Consider the following 22,557-nt stretch of genomic DNA (forward strand, 5'->3'; position numbering starts at 1 on the left):
CTCATCAGTCCCATAAAACAGTTATTAATATTCGAAGTTTCTCAAAAAAATTAAATGCATTAGTATGATTTTTTTTCATGAAAAAGCTTTGTGTCTAACTTAAAATTTAGGCCAAAGAAAATTTTATAGCCTCTGCAATGAATACGTTCCGAAATACAGGACCTCGCATTCTTATTTAGTCACCCTGTACACGTCGAGCACAGGAGAATCCTTGCCGCTAGGACTCTAACATCAGGGTGTCGAGGGCAATGAATGGACTGACGAACTAGGAAGACAAGGTTCCATTAGCCTCTTCGTAGGCCCCGAGCCGTTTCTCGATCTCAGTAAAAAAAACAAATTTCCCGGACGCTTAATAATTAGGCCTGGAAAAAATAAGGAAGAATTGGAGGAAAGAGTGTAGACAGCCCAAGAAGATCGTACCAGTTCATGGCGGTTCTAAAGTAAGGGACTGCTAACAAAGGGCCGCCTGGAGATCAAATAATTTGTGGTAATCCTTACTGGGCCATAACTGCATCAACACCTTCTTGGTATAAAAGAAAGTCAGCTCTGTCCGAATTTCGATTTAGGGGAGGCAACTTCATACCACATATTAGGAATTTGCGATAGGTGGTCTAGCGTGAGAAGGAAAATTTTTAGAGTAACGACACTTTAACTATGAAAGAGCTCAAAGATCTAGACTGGGACAACGTGCAAGCACAAGTGAAGACCGTGCATTAGGAGCAGAGGCGTAAAGTTTGGCGAAAAGGGATTTTTTGGGCCTACTTGCCGATCTCTAGCTGCTCCATCCTTATTACTACTACTACTACCACTTTTTTTCAAAATGTATAATCTATTACACAAGAATTGAGAATTAAACTATATCGAAATAAAAATCCATAATTGGATAGTAGACCAAAATGTCTGAGTCTCTTTTGAACATATCAGGTCAGTTATCGCTTTTTTTGTTAAATTTTTGATACATAATATCACTTTTCTCCTTATTTAATATTTAAAATATTGATATGTTAATTAACATAATAATATTGATTATTATGTATAGTCTTATAGTATATAGTCTTATATCTACTTAAGTATTATTAGTAAGTAAAGTCGTATTTGCTTTTAAAAAAGTGCTTTTTTAAAATATTTTATAATGAAATCATTTTTTTAGAAGAATATTCTTCTACAAATCTACTTTCTAACCGCTAAATACTAACTTTTAGTCCATAAATTTTATCTTTTTAATCATCGCTGTTAATACGTTTTTTGCTATCATAGCAAAAAAAAATTAAGATTATAAAATTTCTTTTAAAATCAAATTTACGTTATTATATTACGTCATTATTTATGTTACACTAACCTAAACCCGCCGATACGCTCGCATGGTTGAAGATGGTGAAGCTAACTCGAGACGTCTAAGCTCTTAGACGTCTCGCACGTCGAGAAGATCTATCGGCAGCTTGTGTTTCGCCCCTGGGTGGGCTCTTGTGTAGGAGTGTATGGTGGGTGGATTGTCGTGTGTTACTGCCTTTAGGAGGTATTGTCTGTTAAGTTTTGTTATGTGGTCTTCCACTAATTCCGTATCTAAGTCTAGTCTCTCGCGCGAAGCTCTCTTACGGCTCTTCATAAACATGATCTCTTGAATCTTCCGCGGATTGACCTGTAGCCGCCTTGGAACACCCATGTCATTAACTAGTTGAGGTGGTGTCGGAGGCGCAGTTGCAGGTGGGTCCTTCGCCTGGCCGATACTGTGTTTGCCGTATCGTCGGCAAACTGCTTGACGACTGCTGAGAACAGATTAATGTGCATCTAATACGAGCACCAGATTTGTCACCAGTAAGCTTTTTCACCACTGCGTGAAGGGAGAGCGGATACGGTATTTACTAAACATTTCTTGAAACTACGCGATTCAATGTATTATCAGAATTTATTTGGTTGTTATTGCTTGCCATTACCAACTTCCAAGTAGGCTGGGAGATTGTTAGAAGTGAGGTCATGAATGACCTGAGCCTGGATAGTTTCTGGCAAGTCTTTGACAAAGAAAAGATCCAGGATTTCTGGTCTGTCCATACTGGACAAGTAACAGAAACCAGGATATTGAAGGGAATAGCTTCTGTCATGCTTTTCAAGTTTATTCCACGTTAATTGGTGATTCTATATCCCCACTCCTTGTGTTTGGCATTGCGGTCACCTCAAATAAACACGGGAATGTCACCCTCAAAGAGGTTGAGTAGCTTTGCTCTTGTAATATCTTAGGAGCCACGTACAAGGAGCCTACCTGAAGCTTATCCTGTAGCATGTGGATACTAGTGAAGGTCCCCTTCAAGTCCTTCTCTGGACAGTTGATGATGATGCGCTTGATAGCCAAAAGGCTGCCGCCTTTTTGTCTGTTAAGACGTCGGTCCTGATGACAAAGTAGTTGGCTAGGGTTTCATGGAGAATGAGAACATCGATACTATGGAGTTCTAGAAGTCTTGAAGAAGTCCAGATTTCTTCCCGAGAATACCATTGATGTTGTAGTAGAGGGTCGTGAGAAGAAGAGGTTTTTCAAGCTTTACAGCTGTACAAAGTTTTTACTTATTTTGCATTGATATCAGTAATTGTGAATTTTTTTTTGCTCTTGCGCGAAGAATTGTTTTGCATTTGAACGAAGGATGGGATGATTTTCAACACAGTGTTTTCGCACAGTCGGTTGAGAGGTCACTCTTGCCGGACTTGACTTATTTGGGCAATGCCTTATATTTGCCCTGGACATGGCAAGATGGGGATGATGACAAAGACTTGATGACAAAGGGTGGCACGACTTTCTGGTTTTTTGTGTTTCCACCTTAAGTCTGATTCCTCCTGATAAACTAAGCGAAGACTAAAGACCTTTTGCTTCTGACGTAGTACCATCTGCGGATCCAGAAGGGATGGAACAACTGGCCTTGTAGCTCCTCTTTGTAGGATTCCTCGCAGTGTTCAAGCACTTATCGGGGAAAAAGTCTGTCCTCGTCCTGGAGGACCTGTGTAACATTTGTAGTATAAAGCGAAAGATTAATTTGCTTTGAACAGTCCAGGGTGAACCTATTGACAGTTTCCACTCCAAATATATGGATTTCTCAATAATGTGAAGGTGACAAAGACACATCAGTGGTTACGACGCCTTCTATGATAAAATGTTTCCCACTTATTTCACTTGCGTAGCTCGCACGTGGCGCCCGGTGACCAGAACGAGCTATTCTGAATTGTTGAACAGCCAATTGAAATTACAAAATTGAGAGCCAGTTTCATAAATCATGGCTATAACCTTCCGAGGGTAAAAAGTAATTGCTAAAAAAATGTTTACGCGATTCTGTATTATGGTTCTTAAGTTAAAAGCGAACATTCACCATCAAACATTCACATTTATGCAGGACCTTTTTTTTAATATTGTCACAAAATTTAGGAGCGTGTTCCTTGAATGCAATCAAGCAAAAAAGTTCCTACATATGTCCTAAACATATTAGATTTTACCCTACAGGGTGATTACATCGGACGAAAAAAATTACTTTTTTCGATAAATTTTTTTATGAACGCATGAACGGAAATATAAAAATTTAAATTGTGTATAGGGAAAACGCTATGGATACTTAGAAATCGTAAAAAAATGCTTCTCATTTTATTACAGGGGAACAGTAGTATTGTTTTGTGCCTGTCAAAATAACTGAAAATTTTTTATGGTATTATAAACTGTTTTTTTGCCATTTCTACATAAGCATTTGGCATCATTGCATCGGAGATGTTGCAAGCAAATAAACTGCCCATAGTTCCAGGGCAATGGTATTTTTAGCCCTTCAATGTTTTAAGTTTTTAAACTAAATAAGCAATTGAAATGATTGGAAACTCTTTTGTTCTTTAAGTTTGTTCTTTATATACACATAAAATGATACGATTTCTCTAATTCAGGTCAAAGAAGCTCAACAAAAGCTGCCAACCAAGACGCCATGGTTGACCTTCAACAATCTTCAGTATTTGAAGAACCCTTCTATATTGTTCTTCTGGATTGCACCGAACAAAATACAATTATTCATACATGGAAATTGACAATAGCCTCAACCGATATCGACCTATCCTTGACTGCAAGTCAAATGTATGTGCCGGACTGCAACTTAGTCCAAGATGAAAATGATCTTTCTAGAAGAAACAGTATAGAATCGTTACACCTTAAACAGGCTAAAAATACGCCACACATAACCCTGACTATTCAAAGAGAAATTAAACAAATTCTTCCATTGCCGGACGCCGTGGAGATTGTGCACGCAACACCAGCCGCAGGACATCTTAGTTCTGCTTCAATATATCCCGCTTGTCTTGCACCGTACTGTTTCGCAACTGCTTGTAGCGACGGTATTATTCGCTTTTGGGCAGTGTCCACTTTACCACAAGAAGTTAATGAATTAACTCGCCTAATGTTAGAAGAAGATGGTGTTACTGTTAATACGAACAAAGTCTGGGCCGAGTGGAATATGGTTAAAGAATCCGCAATTGAAATTGAAGGGCAGGTAAGACAGTAATGATATTTACTTAGAATACATTTTTGAAAGAAAGAAGATATGTTTGTTTAAAATCCGGAGTTTTAAAAAATGGTGTACTGATACATCCTCGAACAATAACCAAAAAGTACAAACCTTAAACAAAATTAAAAATAATATCAAATTATGATTGAAATTTATGATATTATTTATATACTAATTTCTTCTATGTAAGCTTTGAGGCAACATTTTTTATTATTTCAAAGAATGAAAGCTAGCACTGACAGTATAATGGCATAGCAATAGGTTAGTCGGGATACTCCGTGACAGGAAGCAGAACAAGTAAAGATGTTACCTGCTGACACGTGTTTCTGCTTTTTGGCTTCTTCAGGGTAGGGCAACCAGAAAACGAAAGGAAAAAGTGAAAACAAAAAAAAATGCTTCGTGTCACGGAGTATCCCGACTAACCTATTCTTTTGCCATTTTTTTATTATCACGTGTATTTCCAAAGCCAATAAACTACATGCAAGCAATAAAAAAGCGTTTATTCAAACTTACTACAAAAGTTAATGGAAAAAATTTTCCGTGGCAAAATCTCTTATAACTCAACAGAGACTTAACTAATTTATATTTCCTTCCACCATATGCAGAGGGATTTTTTATTTTAACTTTATTATTTTTTTGGAAACTTTGGAATTTTCTGCCGGCGGACTTCACAATCCTAAATGTACAGTCAGGCATAATCCTGAACTGCCATAATTTAATTGGGTAAAAATGAAATAATTTCAACAAATCCTCTGTTGGCGAAAAGTAAAAAATAAATTTACCTTTCAAAAATTAGCCTAAACAGAAATTTCGTTTCTACTCTATGAAAGGATAAATTTAGTTAAAACGACCATAATATACCCTGAATATGTGAAACTTTGTAACTATGGATTAGTTAATAGTTCAAATCAACTTTTTAACCTCTTTCTTGCTAAGCTGTTTGTTATCTTTCCAGCATATAATGCATTATAATGTTTTTATTTTAGGTTCTTAATATAAGCGTTGCATATTCTGGAAGGCTGGCCTGCGCCTATAAATATGGGAAAAGTTTTACCCGACCTAACAAAGCTGATCAGGATTCAAGATACATAAACCTTTGCGTCGCCATTTATGAATGCGAATCAACTGGTGGCACAGAATGGATTTTAGAAGACGTCATTCATTTAAAAAATATTCATCTGCCAAGAATAGATATTAATAAACACCTTGATTTGAGCTATTTATACGACTCTAGAACTCTTAAAAAGAAACAACGTCTCAATGAAGTATTGCACACTCTTTCCGATGATAGACAAAGCAACATGTTGTCGACCGAATCTATTAAACCTACTTTGCTAGCCGTGCCTAGTTTTACAACCTTACAATCTTTGAGAAAATCGATTTCTGAAATAGGAAATATCTGTCCTTTAACGCAAAAACACATCGTTCAACTAGACTGGGTTTCTAATGAAGACGGATCTCATATTCTAACTGTTGCCTGTGGGAGTAAGATATTGCTTTATACGCCTTTGTCTACTGATCTTGCTCAGGCCAATGTAAAAGCTATGAAAGAGTCTATGAACAATTTTAGACCGATTCTTAGGAAAGCAAGCTCCTTAGCTCAGCCGATGTTTGTTGGTATGTATTTTTAAAAAAAAATTTAATGATTTTCTTAATCTTCTATTTCTAGTTAAAAAGAATATTTAGTGTCATCACTGAAATTATTATTGTTTTAATAATCTGTGTGAAATTGTAATTAAATTATATTAAACATAGAATATATCGTGTGTATAAGTGACGCAATACCCATCAAAATAAGTAACTCATTATGAATTTATTATAACAATACAGATTTTACTTAACATATCTCCTTCCGTCAGAGTGCTATCATAAAACACAGGTCGTATTATTTGGCTTCCTATTAGGCCGCGCCAAAGGTTTATACTAAATTGATTTTGAGGGTTTCTGGGATCAGTAAGGAAAAGATTTTCTTGGGACCAATAGTGTACCGGGTGACCCAATAAGATTGTTCCTCGGCCGTATCTTAAGAACCGTTTTTCATATCACTTAGGGGTAAAAAAATTGTAAGGAAAAACGATAATAAAGAATCGCTAGAAAATATTATTAAGTTCTAAAAATGAGCACCAAAGGGCGTAACTGCGTTCTTAAATTTTAAAATTGCATTTCTTTTAAATGTCGCAGAATAAACTAAATAATTACTTATATAACAAGTGTGTAAAATGAACCTTTTTTTATGATAGGGCAATTTGTCAATTTAAGACAACTCTCATAAATAAAAAAGAGGATTTTACACACGTTTAACATACAAAATTTGTTCTACTACCGAATAAAACATTAAAAAATTTAAAATATCAAATTAATTTACGCATTAGTGCGTAAGAAAAAGTCAAAAATACTTTTGACAAATTATAAAATCAATGTCAAATTACTTTTTACGCACTTGTGCCTGAAAAGACTCTTTTTTACGCATTAGTGTTTAAAAAAGTATTTTTAGGCAGGAGTACGTAAAAATCAAACTTTATAAGCCCTGGGAAGTGAGTACTTTACGCACGTTTTTTTTTCACATTTCCAAAAAGAGAAGCAGTTTATTTATCATTGTCGTAAATTAGTCATTCCGATATTAAAGGGGCAATTATGGGTCTAAAAAATATAAATTTATTTAAAACTATATAACACCATGTTATTCCAAAGGGACTAAACGCATTCTGAACTTATTAAGTCACTTTAATATTTATTACTAACATCTTATTCATTCTGTAGCTAAATTTTTAATTTTTAAGTTAAAGCAGGTTACTACAAAAACAATTGAACCATTAATTAACTAATTTTGTTTACGAAAATGATAGATAAATTTGTTCTCTTTAATAATGAAAAAAAAATTACTTTATTGTATGGAATTTAATGATGCAATTTTAAAATTTAAGATGGCAATTACGCTCTCTAGTGATCACTTTTAGAATTTTAAAATTTTTTCCAACTATTTTTCATGACCGACTTACCTAATAATTTTACACAAAAGGGACTTCACAAGAGACTTAAAAGTTATTGTTTATAATCTTTTACAAAGTATTTCTCTTAGTGCATAAAACTTGTAAGTTCGTTTTTAAATTTTTGCCGAGTTCCAAATAATTTATATGAAAGGACCATTTTAAATGTTGATCCATTGTAATAATGAGGTGTTCTTTGGCCTGAAGATCTGTAACAATTTTATTGAAGTGTGGCCTATTTGCAGTTGTTATTAAAAAAGCATATATAAATTTGCTTTTCCATGTTAGTTGTGAGTTTTCATGTACATAGCCAATTTTTGACTTTCTAAAATCTTGATATCTTAGAGTATTATACCATCTGTCGAGTTTTCCTTTTAAAGATTAATGTTATGTCAGCTGAAAAGCTTATTATTTGGCTCGGTATTTTTAGTTTAAAATGTTAATGTAGATAAATAATAAATAATATTGGAACGAGTATTGTGTCTTGAGGATTTAAATTCCTGGAAAAAATTATCGTACCACTGATTATTTTGTCAAGAAAATTTAAATAATAAATATTAGTTAAAACAGTTATATATCCTTTCTCATACTAAAAGCAGAACTGGACAAAAACTATGTTTATGCTCTATCATGGAACATGATGCTCGTGAAGAGTGGAAAGTTTTCAAAATTTGATATGAGGAATGTCGCGAAGACTTAATAATTTCTTTTGTTAATAAATATTGCATAGTTAATAATGCTTATTATTTTTTTTTAATCTTTATTTCAAAATAAATCTCTAAAAATCAAGTGGTGCGATAATTTTGTCCAGGAGTTTATTCTAATGAAGTTATGATAATTTTGTATTGTCTCATATAATATGTATTATCCTTTTCTTAACAAAAAAAACATTAAGCAAATATGACTCAGAAAAAAGTCTTGAAACTAGTCTAAAGACCAAACATCCTATCAAAAATATAGTGTCAATGTAATTTTGGCATGCTCAAGAAATACTCCAGCAACTAATGGGACTAGAGTATAAAGTAAATTAATCAGAGAAGCTTGTACATTTATTTACTTCTTATTTTAAAATGAATCTAATACTTTAGATCGAATTTTTCGTGTGTTTTATGTAAAAAATTATTTCCTAGATGATTTCAAATGGATGGCCTTAAGAAAAATTGAACTACATACTGCGGATGGTTTGCCAGCTCTTCCCATGCAAATTAGTTGGGTTAGAGATGGAATTTTAGTTGTCGGTATGGACTCGGAAATGCATGTTTATACCCAATGGAAACCCCAGCAGTTCAACCAAAAACAAGATGGATTTAGTGAACCTGACAGTAACAGAGAGATAGATTTTAGGTATGCCTTTTCTTTGATTAATATAAAAATGTACTGAGAATATTTTTATTAATTGCTCGTCATTTCATCTATGTAAAAGCTATAAATATTAAAACCCATTTTAGAACTTTAACCCAGGAAAACCAAAGAAAACTTGCTGCTGTATCCACACTTGGCAGAATAAGCTCTGTGAATCTGCAAATTTTGGAAAGAAAACGAACAAAGGAACAAAATCTCGACTACATGCCCGATTATGGACTTTTTGAAGCTTCGCGCATTGCTTGTCCAGTATTGCCGCAGTACCATCCGAAACAACTGATGGAACTTCTTAATTCTGGAAAAATCCGTTGGGTTAAAGCCATTTTGGCTCACCTGGTGAAATTTATTGGTGGAAATCAGGAACTATCCGAAGAAATTCAAGGTTAGAGTCTTACTAATACGATTTTACTATTTTGTGTAGTTTTTAAAATTTGTGGATCACTATTGGGATCTCGGAAAAAGTAAGAGATACGCGGTCGGCTAAATTGGGGTAAAGTTGTGAAAATTAATATAAACATTTATTTTTTAAACATAAATTTCAATACTACTACCAGAGATAAAAATTAAAAGGAGATTGTCGTTTTCGTATTTCTTGTCTTTATTTCTGCAGATAAATGCAAAAGACTTAAATAGCACTAAAACTTTAACGAAGTAAAATCATTTTAAAATTCCAAGTTTTGCTTCTCTGAGATCAGAAACTTTTTTTTTCTTATAGGGATACGGATGGTTTTTTCATAATTTATTTCCAATTATTCATCTCGATAGCTTACAATTCTTTATGACATTTTACAAGGAGCTGCAGCAATGGACAACAGGCACGAAGTTTGTGCCATTACGGAATCTGTTGAGCTAATGCGCTTCACACCGCCTCAATTTGGCAAATGGCACTTCATCATGGAATATTTCTTAGCCTCAGTTTAAAGTGACTGCGAAAGCAAACAATTGGTCACATAGGAAGAAGGCCACTGCCTTTACGTTAGCCCTGAGTGTGATGGTGCCGCCACAACCGCAAATAAAATCCCCGTGGGGTGTTGGTAGACTTCTTGCTCAAAGTCAATTTCTGTTTTTTAGAGATATATATTTGGCATTAAATTACGCAATTTTACCTTGATTTAGCCGACCTTTTACATTATTCATTAATTAAGTCTTACATTATCACCCATGATTATTATTTATAGTTTTAAAAATCAAATTTTTAATTAAACGTTAAATATAAAGGATGGGCCAGATCCCGGACCCTCTCCGTAAGCTATCCCGCAGGAAGTCCAGAACACCGTGCTAGTATAAGTGAAATCACCCTGGACTATGACGAGGCTAGTAACATACCACCTTTGCCTTTATGGACCCTACTTGCCGCAGATAAGGAATTGCGGGGTGTCCAAGAAGAAAAGAAGGATTATAATGAGTTGTTTGATAATGTTATAAGCGAGGAATCCCTAGGTAAGTAAACAGGCTCATTTCCTATATATTTAACACAAATTTGCCTAATAGACTAGCTATCAGGAAGAGGAATGATAGATTAATCATTGCGGAGAAAAGAAATTTTCTGTTTTTATCAATATACTATTTTTCTGCTCTGTCTGAAAACAAAATAGAATTTTAAAACTAATAGCCTAAAAAATTAATAAAAGTATTGTTAAAAATTTAGAATTTGCCTCTTGTTGTCAAAATTTAGAGTTTAGGTGGCTGTTCTCCAATTTATATTAGATATTATAAGTAGAGTTAATATTAATAATGTATACTTAAATATTTCTAAAATGCAGAGAATATGCAATTAAGGGGCCATTTAGTTATTGACAATTTTTTTATCTTTATTCGTTGACACACCCGGTACAATCTAAGTCTATAAATGCAGCCATTTTGTGTTTATCAATATACTACAAAAATTTAAACTGATAATTCTAATCTCCTAATTCTTATAAAAATTTAATTTAATTTTAATTCTTTTTATTCTATTAGACAACATTTTGGATGAAGATGAAGATGTTTGCGTAAGAGAGAGGAGACCTTCGGAAAAAAACGTAGGACTCACCCATTTTACACCTAAACAAGGCAGAATTTTATCAAGATTATTGACACATATGCACCTTCCAGGATTGTCAAGTTTAGATCAGATGCATTTACTCGCCTTAGCTGATACTGTTGCAAACTGTGACACAGATTTGGCAGAGCGGTAAGGCTTAAGATTTACTTACTTATCATAAATTTCTTTGCGTTTTATTTTTGTTTCTTTATATTGAGTTTTAAGCTTATAAGAGTTTAAAACCATTGCTTTTTTATCGATAGTAGTATTATAAGAAGTCTTATAACTAATAGTTTTTTTATATGGATACTATTAATACTATACTCTATTTCAGAAGTGTGTAGAGCAATAAAACCTCATTAGGTATGCAAAAGTGGTACCTGGTGATCCACCAATATTTTATGCCACTACCTTAGTTGGGTATTAGTTTCAATGTAAAATTCTTTCTTTTCGTTGATTGCAGGTAGTGCCACCCGGTTTTGGGTCAATTTATGAGTTTTGCCCATTGTTACCCACTGATAAACATTAAAAACGGTTCGCCAAAGGCGTGCAACTGGGACTTGTTTTTTACCTTATAATTAATGTACTTAAATGCTATTTTATTTTAGAAAGTTACTTTTGTTTAAATGGAATATTATATTTTTTTCACAAATTTATTGAACATAATATGTAGTGTAAAACAGTTGAAAATGTCACTTTTGGATCTGGCACTTTTTGAACAGTGTATAACAATTTTAAATTATAATAGATTGTAGTCTTCTTCGTCATCTGACGAACTGTCATCACCTCTTGACATTATAATTAAAGGATCGACTGTCTGATCGATGAGGTTGTCAAGATCCCACATTTTGTCCTCTTGCTTAATTACATGCTGGACTGCTTTTCGCCAATTCTCTGGTGTCGCTTCCGTAATGGCTTGATCAAACAGTAGCTTAACATCTTTCATTTTAAAAGTCGTGTTTTGTCTTGCTACAAATCCTTTTACCTGCGCCCATATTAGTTCTATAGGATTTAGTTCGCAATGATATGGCGGTAAGCGCAGTACAGTTATATTATATTTTTCGGCTATATCTTCCACGACGTATTTCATGAAACGAGTTTTGTGTAAGTTTGCTATTGCCAGCAGTTCTTTTTTTATCAAATTTGCTTCAAACGCAATACCTTTTGCAGTCAGCCAATCGATAATTTCTTGCTTTCTCCAACTTGAAGTTGGCGTAATGATAGCTTGCGTTATCCATAACCACCACCGAATTAGCCGGAAGAAATTTTATCATTTCACCAAAATAGTCCTCGAAAACGTCTGAGTTCATGTCTTTATGGTAATCTCCTGTGCGAGTCGACTCAAAGGTTAGCAGACCTTCTTTTAAAAATCCCTCTTCGCTTCCAATATGTGTGATTATAAGTCTTTTTTGTGAAGTGTGATTATAAGACAAACAATTTCGTCGCTCTCCAGTAAAAGTGCTTTGCGGTTATGCTTTTCCCAGGCAAAATTCATATTTTTTAAAGTTTTCCATAAAAGTTTTCTACTTATCAACGGAATACTGTCATCTCGGCCAAGCTCCATTAAAATTTTGTCTAGGGTGGGTATTTCCTTTTTAAAATAAAAAGAGTGAACTTTTCTTCGAATTATACATTTAGCATTTTCATCAAGGACTTTTGTAGGTCGTCCTGGCTTTTGCTTGGGAGATTCCACTTGACCTGCTACTTTTCTTTCCCGCAACAATTTGAAAATGGTGGACTTTCCAATTCCACTTATTTGAGAACATTTTTCAACAATTTCTTGCACAGTAAAACTAGGGTAATCGTGTTTTATGCAATCATGTACATTTAAAATAATAACTTTTTCACTCAGCGATAGTGGAGAATTTTTAGTACATCTTTTCGTTGGACTGAATACCTCCATTTTTTAAATATTGGGATAATAATATTGTGATTACACTACAGCGTAGCAGTGACTACTAACGTTTAAAATATGATTTAAAAGTATTTATAGTCTGTATATATTACCTGACCCCATTTTTGCATGTTACAAAGCGTTAAAAGATAGGTACCTATACAAAAGGATTAAAAGTATTTATTTAGTATTTAATCTCTTTCAAAATAAAGGCATTTAATCCGTGAAAATTAAATTCATAAATATTATAAGTACCTGCGCCTATGAACTACCACGAAATGTAGCCAAACAGAACGGAATTCCCCAGTTTATTGCTCTATACACTTCTGAAATAGAGTATAATATATCTTTAAAAGTAATATCTATCTGTACTAGTTTTTGCAATTCTAAATTTATTAAAAAAATAAATAAATTCGTCGGTATTTGGACAAATTAAATTAAATTATTAAGTTGACGTATAACACAATCTACGGTGTGTTACATGTAAAGTTGGTTTACTTTGTTGTTGTGGTCCAAGTAAAGTCCAACAAAGTTATGTTACAAGTGTGTAAAACGATTATTTATTAAAGGAGAAATTTGTCGCATGACCGTAGGCGAATGAATGAATGAAAAAAATCTTTAAAATTTATGAGGAGGGTGTTTTTCTTATATTTTTAAGGGTTTTTTAAACCGAAAACAGTGACAGTCCTATCAATAAGTTATTTTAAAATTTTAAATATCAACGATTAGTATATGACATAAAGGTGATTGTGTACCACTTACAAATAAATCAAATATTCAAGTTTTTCTGTTTCATTACGAATGTGTTCATTTCCAAATTTTATTTTTATTTTAAGTATGCATCTAGAGAGATTATTCAAAGGTAAATTATTCCAACTTTGCAACGGATTTTTTACTCTACCTGTGTGTTTTTTTAAATATTCTACAAGGTGTTCCGAAAGTAATGGGGCAGAACAACAATAGATTTCTTACGTCAAAATAATGTGATTAAGGTCAACTGGTCTTCTAATCCTAACTTTAATAGTAACTGAAATACAGGGTGTCAAAGTATTATTTGATTTATCGTTTTTTTCCCATAGGTCCTGAACCAAATGGCATACTGACATGAAATTTAGAACATACATATAAAATTTGTACTTTATTAAAGTCACTAGAAGCAACCATTTTTAAAATATCAAACAATCGTAAAAGAGAAAAAAAACTAAATGAAATAATAAAGAGACATAACAAAATGCATTCCTGAATGTGAATTCTATAGAGTAAAAATAATATCGTATCTAAATTCATTCATTAAATGTTAAAAGACGTTTGGTTTTTGATAATTTTGCTTGAATCGGAAAAAATAAAAATATCTCTACTAATATCGTTAAATGTGTGCCAGAATTTCAAAATTGTATTTGAACGCATTCAAAAGATAAGAGGGGGAGGGGAAAATTAAGGGCCGCATGTATATTGATCACAGTATTCATCTAGCACACGCTACATAGTTGCAGTTAGTTGTTATTCGACCTCAGTAGATGCCATACGCAGTTGAGCAGAGGAAATAATTAGCAAACAGTGCGATACACCCATCAATCCACAAACCAGAGACGCCTCAAGAACAAACGGCGGAGAAAAACGTCTTCTCGCCCCTCATCGTCAGTGGGGGGCAAAACCCACGTCGGAATAAAAAGAGGACGAGACCAAAATGGACCTATCTGATGGATACCAGACGGACAGGTCCACGAAAAGCGAGGATAGTAAATCAAAAAGCAGACTAGAGAGAGAGCGAAGTAAGACTCAGGACGACTCCTCAAAGTTCCTAAAACCCCAAACAAAATCCTGAACTGACCCCAGATTGTCCAAAACCTTAAAAATCACTGCAAACCCCCGACCTGGGAGCCGGCAAAGCACCACCCCAGTCTGCGAAGCTGAGGCAAAGCGAGGAAAGAGTACGCAAACTCGAGGAGATAATTCGGGAAAGAGATTTGCTGATTGAGTGTAATGTAAAAGAGATATACGAGGTTAAACTTCAAAACTCTCAGCTAACTGAGAAATTACAACTATCAGGCTACAAGATAAATAAGTTGATCTCAGAAAACCATTCTCTTAATGAGCAGATCTCGGACCTAAATTGTAAACTCGAGGGAAGAAAGAACGAAATCATAGCCCTTACTAACAAAAACGCCAAGCTCGAAGAGCGCTAGACGGTACAGGGGGGGCTGTCTAGCGACAAAAACACAAGCGAACAGAAAAAGAAAAGAACCAGGGAAGACGCGGGCATGTCTCCGCCTTCACAAGACGGTGACATGCCGACCTCGGAACCGGTTAACCCTGGGAAAAAAACAAACAGGGAGTCAGTTCTCTCACCATCGGCGGACCCAAAACCCATCCAAATCTCCATTGAAAATCCCACTCTCAAAAGAGACCCTTTATACATGCCCCTAAACAACCTCTCCTTAGCGGGTAAAGGGAAGAGTGTTGACCCTAACATCATTAAAGTACCCAAGGTAGTGTTAAGAGACACTAAAAACTGGGCCGCAAAATATAAATTATTTTGTGAAAACAAAATTAATATTTTAAAAGTCCAAAAAGATAGATTGGGATTAGCGCTCTTCCCCAAATCTTCCAAAGACCACAGAGCACTCACAGAACTACTCAAGGAAGAGGGAATGGAATTCCATTCCTTCTTCCTTGAACAGGACAGAAAATTGAATGTTATACTGAAGGGACTGGATCAGAACTTCAAACTGGAAGAAGTGGAGGAGGAACTCAGAATGATGGGGTTCGAGCCTGAGGAGCTGGGTTGGTTTAAAACCGGCCCAGGTCGCGGAAGGCACACGGACCTCATCAGGTTCCTCGTCCCGAAAGAGCAGGAGGCCGTGTTTGAAATTAAGCATATTAAGTATTAGAGTCCGTGTTGAGCGCTTAAGGACTCACACAATAGAAAACAGGAAGCAAATTGGGCAGTGTGATCGCTGCCAGGAATACGGACATGTCATGAGAAATTGCAACGCCAAGCCGCGTTGCCATAAATGCAAGGGCGAACACCACTATTCAGAGTGTGAAAAAGACAGAGCAACACCGGCAGAGTGTTGCAATTGTGGTGGCGACCATCCGGCGAGCTATTGGCGCTGCTCAAAAAATCCAAACATAAAAAACATAAACAAACAAAAAAAGGGCACTACAAAATCGCATATTAAACGTCCCGAGCTTTCAATCAATAACACGAGCCTTTTAAATCTTCTAAGTTTGCCTGAAGGGATGTTGGAAAAAAAATCGACACCCTGATGGCAAAACTGGAAAAACTAAACTCAAACCCGGCGTTTAAACTATTTTTGGGAGCCGAAATCTAAGTCCCCACACTATCCGTTTTTTTTTTCCTTCTTGGGTGCTCAAATCCTAAAACCCATCCGCATTAACCACAAAACCCCACATAAAACCCAAACCTAACGTCAAAAACCTAAACATCATCCAAAATACCGATAAAGACTGATACGTTCACTCCTCCGCCCGACCTTTTCTCACCAGCCAAAAGTTCCGTGGTCTGAGGGGGCGTGGTCTGCTTCGCAGGCTCGCGTCCAATAACATCTCACCCAGACCTCATAAATACAAGCAACCAAACTTTAACCCGACCAGTCGGTTCCTATTCTACGAGTGAGTCACAAGTCCAAACACCTAGATGCGACCCAGAATTATAAAAAGAAGGCGCCTAATCTCGACAAAGGATCTACTTAAAAGACCGGCAAGAGCAGTAAAAGCTAGCCCGGATGGACAGTGTATAACACACGCTACATACCAGTTGGAGATTGGATCAGCAGGCTTAAAGACAAAATGTGGCAACGCGCACGCATGCATCTCATGCGATCTTGAAAGGTGCGCTCAACGGACGAATTGTGTTTCCCATATAACGGGAAAAAAATTATGTGAAAATAGACTATTTTGTAATATTTTTTATTTTCATTTACTTCTTCTATAATAGTCTCATCACTTCGGAAAGTATCTCCTGAATTTTGGAATATTTGAAACATTTGTGTCCATGTTTTTTTTCAAATACTGGTAACAGTTTTATGGTCAATTGCGCTCTCTCCAACAATTGTACTTGACCGTGTTGAATCCACCACTAGGGCACTACAAATGATTTCTTTCAGTCGTTCTTGCTCCTTGAACCTTTCGATGAAAGATCCTTGCATTTTAGTATGGAATGTATGCCAATCTTAAAAAAAAGGTCCAAAAGAATGTCTCCAAACTCGAAATCCCATTTAAAATTGTTCTTTGGCAAGGAATTTTCGAATGTTGATAATAAACCCTTTGTATACCACCGAATCGCCTTCATAAAACCATTTAATAATTTCAGCTCTATCGAAAGAAATATAAGCATTCAGTTGAGAGAAAAAATAGTATCACTTATTAAACAGTGCAGCGTGCAGTCACACCATAAAAAATTGAGGCATGCCGATATTATTGTTATTCTGTAAAAAAATAAAAATAGCAAATACCTATCAGATGACCGGAGGCTGACTCATCGGCGAGATGAAGCGATGTTGCCATTATTTTGGACAATAAGTAATCTTCAATTCCCCAACCTGTATATACATCGCATTCCAGTGATTTACATGGGAAAAAACCACAGATATTTTTGTTTTCTGATTTAGAGGGGCACTTTACATACTATTTAAAATATGGGTTCTGATGATTTAAAAAAAAATACAACCACAATTGTCGTACTTAAAAGTCTAATGTTAAGTTAATATCAAAGGATATTTTTAATTAAACAAAAAAATGCCAAACTTATGTACATATATATTATATTAAATATTTGTTGAATTCAGGTTTGCCATAGACGCCGCAAAATCGGCCATGGTAAAAGAAAACCTTATAACTCAAAATGAAGAAGTCCTTACCGAGAGCCTGGACGACTGTGGTTTAAGATTTTTACTAGCCATGAAACATTACAACTATTTACTTAGATGTTTACCATTAGTGCAGAGGAATCAATTTCAAAAACAAGGCGTGGGCAATAATAATCTGGCCTGGGCCTTCCACTCTGAAAGTCAAGAAGAATTACTTAATCTTATACCAAGTTACGCTAAAGGAGAGCCTACTTGGACTCAACTAAGGGAACTTGGTGTAGGTTGGTGGGTTAGGAATTTAAATCTGTTGAGGCAGTGTGTTCAGATTATGGCTAAAGCAGCCTACCAAGCGGAACAAGATCCCATGGATGCGGCATTATATTATTTGGCAATGAGGAAGAAGAACTTGCTGTGGGGATTGTACAGGTAAGTTCACAAAATATATAATGATGTGCAATATCTGAAAAAAAAAAAAATTGGAAAAATCTTTGTCACTTTTTTTACATCTAATACAAATTTCGTTTCTTTTAAAAATTTTCGGAAATGATTAGATTTTTTAAGGATTTCAAACGGTATTTTAAAAATAAATATTTTTAGTTAAATTATAAATGAAATTACGCAACTTTGTCCTAATTTAATATGGGCATTCTGTTTAAAAAATTGTTTAAATTTATCAAAGAGCATCATAACATCTCAATAATTAGCCTCTTAATTTTTTTTTTCTTTACTTTTATATGTCTTGCTAGAATTATTACTGACCGTTTAGTTTGTTTATTAAAAATTAAAAAAAAATGTCTCATGTTATTTAAAGATGTAGAGCAAAATTAATCATAGTTCTGGCATGATCAATTTTCGTCAAATACTACTTGATTATAAAAAAAATATAATATTTACAATACCATTCTTTTCTGAAAAAATAGTCTATGTTACTTAAATATAAGACTTGATGTTTATATTAGTTCATGCAATAGAATATATTGTGTCAACAATATTTATAATAACGTGATTTTAAAATCTCAAACCCCTCATTAAAATCTTAAAAATATTTCTCGCCTAAATTGCAAGTATGTTTCTGTTTATCACGAGCAATATCTTATAGATGTATCACCTGACCAACCCGTGTATTTTATATAGTTAATACTTGTATTTCAGATCTAAGCGAGACCAAAGAATGACTGATTTTTTCTCCAATAATTTCACCGAAGACAGATGGCGAAAGGCGGCGCTCAAAAATGCTTATGCCTTATTAGGAAAACAAAGATTCGAACATGCAGCGGCATTCTTCCTGCTCGCAGGAAATCTCAAGGACGCAGTTGAAATATGCATTCATAAAATCGAGGATATTCAAATGGCAATTATCATAACCAGACTCTATGAAGGAGATGGGGAAAGTCTTAAAAAATTGCTTTATAAAGAGATATTGGGATGTGATGAAAATGGTAGGTAAAGCTTTATGTAGATGTTAGTAATGTTGTTAGAAATAAAAATAATAAAAGAAATCAATTCATAGAGAAGCGACAGGTTGCCTGAGATAGTGATAGTAATTTATCGAAATAATTGTTAATGTATGATACTTCACATAAAAAAAGTGCTTGATCTTAATATAGCGTAGCAAAATATTATTTCATTTTTATTCTACAGGGTGTTAAAACTAATTTTTTCAAGGGTATATAGATAAGTAGAAATTTGGTGTACTCTAGTATTTGGGATTATAAGCATGGATATAATATTTATGTAGCACTATATGGCGTCACATATTACAACAATGTTGATTAAAATGGCCATAACTCTTATGACTTTAACGCGAATTTGCGAGTAAAAATACTAACACAGCATTAAACTTTAATCAAAACTAGTACAATACTTTAATTTCTAAAATATACAGTTTTCCCAAAAACGCAACTTAATGCGCATGAATATCTAATCTAAATGTAATTAACACTGTTAAAGTTAAAAAAGCCCATGGTCTAACTTGACCCATCTTTTGTTTAAATTTTTGGCTGACTTGAAATAATGAATATTTTTAGGTAATGATAGTATTGACTATCTTCTACAATCTATTGCCACAATACCTGGCGGTTATTCGTTTTTATAGACAAGTAATTTCAAGTAGTCCTTAGAAATGAAAAAGGGGAATACGGGTAGGACATGGATATTCTCTACCAATCCATTTATGCAGATAAACAACATCTAAGTAATTTCTTACTTGTGGTAAATTTTGTTGATGCACCACTGTACTGCATAATAATAAATATATTCACCATTGACTAGGTTTAGGTTTGTTGTGAGTAGGACACCTTGTGTTTCTTCATCGCGACACTATCACCATTGACTAAGAGCATCAGTGTTAGCCTGAAAAACCGCACACTGTATAAACTCGACGGAAGACCTTTAAATTGTCAACATAGGTTAACAGCTTTTTCCAATTTACCTGTGAAATAAGATCGTTAACAAACTTTTTAAATAAAAATTGCTTCAGGTCCATATTTAGATGTCAGGATAAATCGTTCAGATATGAAACCCTCAAATTCGACAGGTTGCCGTCTATCTAGCAGCTATTTGGACCAGTTTGTAGGAAAAATAAATTGACTAGATACCTATTTCAGTTAAATATATTAATCAATTTGGTAAAGAGCTTTTCAAAAGTCACTGTAAATTAAGTCTACTTGGCTTTTATTGTCGAGAGGGGTAATTTTTTTCGTGTCAATATCCGATAACAACGGACCGTATTTTATTCCTATATACGTTTAGAGAGTTTTAACTCAACTCGTTTAAAAAAAAAACTTTATTCAAATAGGAAATGCACTAATCTACATTGTTAATTCAGAATTCAATTTCAAAGCAATTATTATAAAAAAGCTAAATAGTGTATTCTTTTGAGAAAAAAATGTACGACATGATATTGATGGAGAATCGTCCCTAACAGTCTTTTCACACTGTGAACATCTAGGCTGTTTAATATTGAAAGGAGCTATTCTCAAGCGACATCACATAAAAAAAACGTGTAATCATTTATGGCAAACAGATGATGTTTTGGTCATGAAATTACTTTTTTTGAAAGTTTTTTAAATTAAATTATACATTCCCACTAATTCAAGGTGTAGTCACAAGCTATTACATATATTTGCAAATTAAGTTGCAATAAAACCAAAATGACGTACATATAGGAAATTAGAAATCAGTACACGTTACCGTACAAATTATGATAGAAAACTCGTGTTAAAAAAAGTGTTTTCGAAAGGATTTTTTACCGAATAGATATGATTATTACGCCAACTAAAACGCCTTGCCTGGTAAACGGGATTTTGTCCGTAAATAAAATTCTATTGCAAGAAAGTAAGTGATACGAATAGGGTTTTCTTGTCGCATAATACTTGGACATCGAATATTTGCTTACACCAATGGTTGCATTAATACATATCCGCTCCAATTACCATTGGATCTTCCCGCATGTATATTTTTTGAACGAAATGCCTCCGTTTCGTCTAATTTTCTTACAATGCTTTAAATGTTTCATGGTTTGATTACCTTCTAACCGAATTCAGATTGAAATAACGCTGCGCTGCTGCTCGTCGACTACAATTTTTTAATACACTCGCATTACATGTTTCGGATCTGAACATTAACATTCTGAAACAAAAATAACAGAAGAACACGAACTTTACGTAAATTAAAAACACTTATATTATTACTGCATTTTAACAGGTCTTATTTGTGATAGTGTCATCTCTATCCTAAGCAAATTCTATTTTGCAAAACTCTAATTAATAGTTTGTTCACGCGTAATTTAATACAAAAATGCATTTATTTCGAAAATAATATATTAGTAATAAGTTTTTTCTTTATTAAACTTGGTAATGAATTAAACGCCCTTTAATTATTTTCACCCTTAAATGTGCGTAGAGGGAGTTAAAACATACCAAATAATAAAAGTACACCGAATTTCTCTTCTATCTAACAGATTCTAAGATACTGTCTCTTCTTTTAAAAAAGAAATAGTTTCAACACCCTATAAAACGAAAAACATATGCACGTCATCCCTCGAAAGGAGGCATTTTTTAGGAAAAATATTAGTTCGACTAGTGGCATATTGATTTTCACTGTTCTCGTTAAAAAAGTTTAAATTGTTTTCGGTCAAACAGGAAGTGGTATTTAATTATTTGATATGTCAATAGCCACCTCTTAACCATAAAACATTGCCAAATTTCAGAAGTGTATACATTTTTTTGAGTTATCACTTGGCTATTAATATCGTTGTCACCCAGTATATTTCTTGTTTCTACTTGTTAGAACATGTCTTTCTTGTACAGGTTCTCTATTAAGGTTAATGATCTGATTGGGAATGCCTAATGTCATAAGATATTGGTGATACGATTTTAAATAGTTAATTTTATTGGAAAATATGTTTTTTTTGCATATTTGGTTTCACATTTTATTAGAGTTAATACTGGCCAATAATGACATCTGCCTTTGTGGGGCGTGAATGGGACAAGAAGTAAATATCACCGCTTCATTGGCGTATGCTAATCTTTTATTTTTTATAAACTAAAAGTAATTAATTGTAAAAAATATTTCAGTTAGACAAAAAATGTCAACAATGCGTACAATAATATGTTAACTTTGGGTCATGCGATCTTCCAAGAATCTGGTGGCGTATTGTAGTGTTCACTCGCGTTACATGAGCTCTATAAAATTATATGTCTGTGCGACTCGATCCGATTTATATAATTGTTAAAACTAAACTTCTCTCTTTGAAATGTAAACTGTTGTGTTCCACCGATAGCAAAGTATCCTTATGTTTCATATTTCTCTGTAAGGCTATAATTATGATCAAGAGTACAATCAGCTCTTAGGTAAATTTAGGTAAATTTGTTTTGTTTCCATTATTAAAATCACATTTAAGCGATTTGAATTCCTCCTGACGCTGTTTAAGCGATTATTT

General features: G+C 34.1%; 1 protein-coding gene across 4 annotated transcripts in view; it reads left to right on the forward strand.

Moving 5' to 3' along the window:
• LOC126743430 (dmX-like protein 2) overlaps positions 1-22,557 on the forward strand; it is a 141,821-nt gene that overhangs the window by 50,395 nt on the left and 68,869 nt on the right. For all 4 annotated transcript variants that reach the window (XM_050450528.1, XM_050450529.1, XM_050450530.1 and 1 more), the window contains 8 exons: positions 3,907-4,502; positions 5,504-6,134; positions 8,635-8,848; positions 8,953-9,248; positions 10,085-10,306; positions 10,826-11,039; positions 17,595-18,041; positions 18,768-19,054. In XM_050450528.1, coding sequence (XP_050306485.1) covers positions 3,907-4,502; positions 5,504-6,134; positions 8,635-8,848; positions 8,953-9,248; positions 10,085-10,306; positions 10,826-11,039; positions 17,595-18,041; positions 18,768-19,054 — 2,907 coding nt within the window. The remainder of the gene's footprint in view (positions 1-3,906; positions 4,503-5,503; positions 6,135-8,634; positions 8,849-8,952; positions 9,249-10,084; positions 10,307-10,825; positions 11,040-17,594; positions 18,042-18,767; positions 19,055-22,557) is intronic.

This window comes from Anthonomus grandis, chromosome 12, assembly GCF_022605725.1.
Source record: "Anthonomus grandis grandis chromosome 12, icAntGran1.3, whole genome shotgun sequence".
Lineage (NCBI taxonomy): Eukaryota > Metazoa > Arthropoda > Insecta > Coleoptera > Curculionidae > Anthonomus > Anthonomus grandis.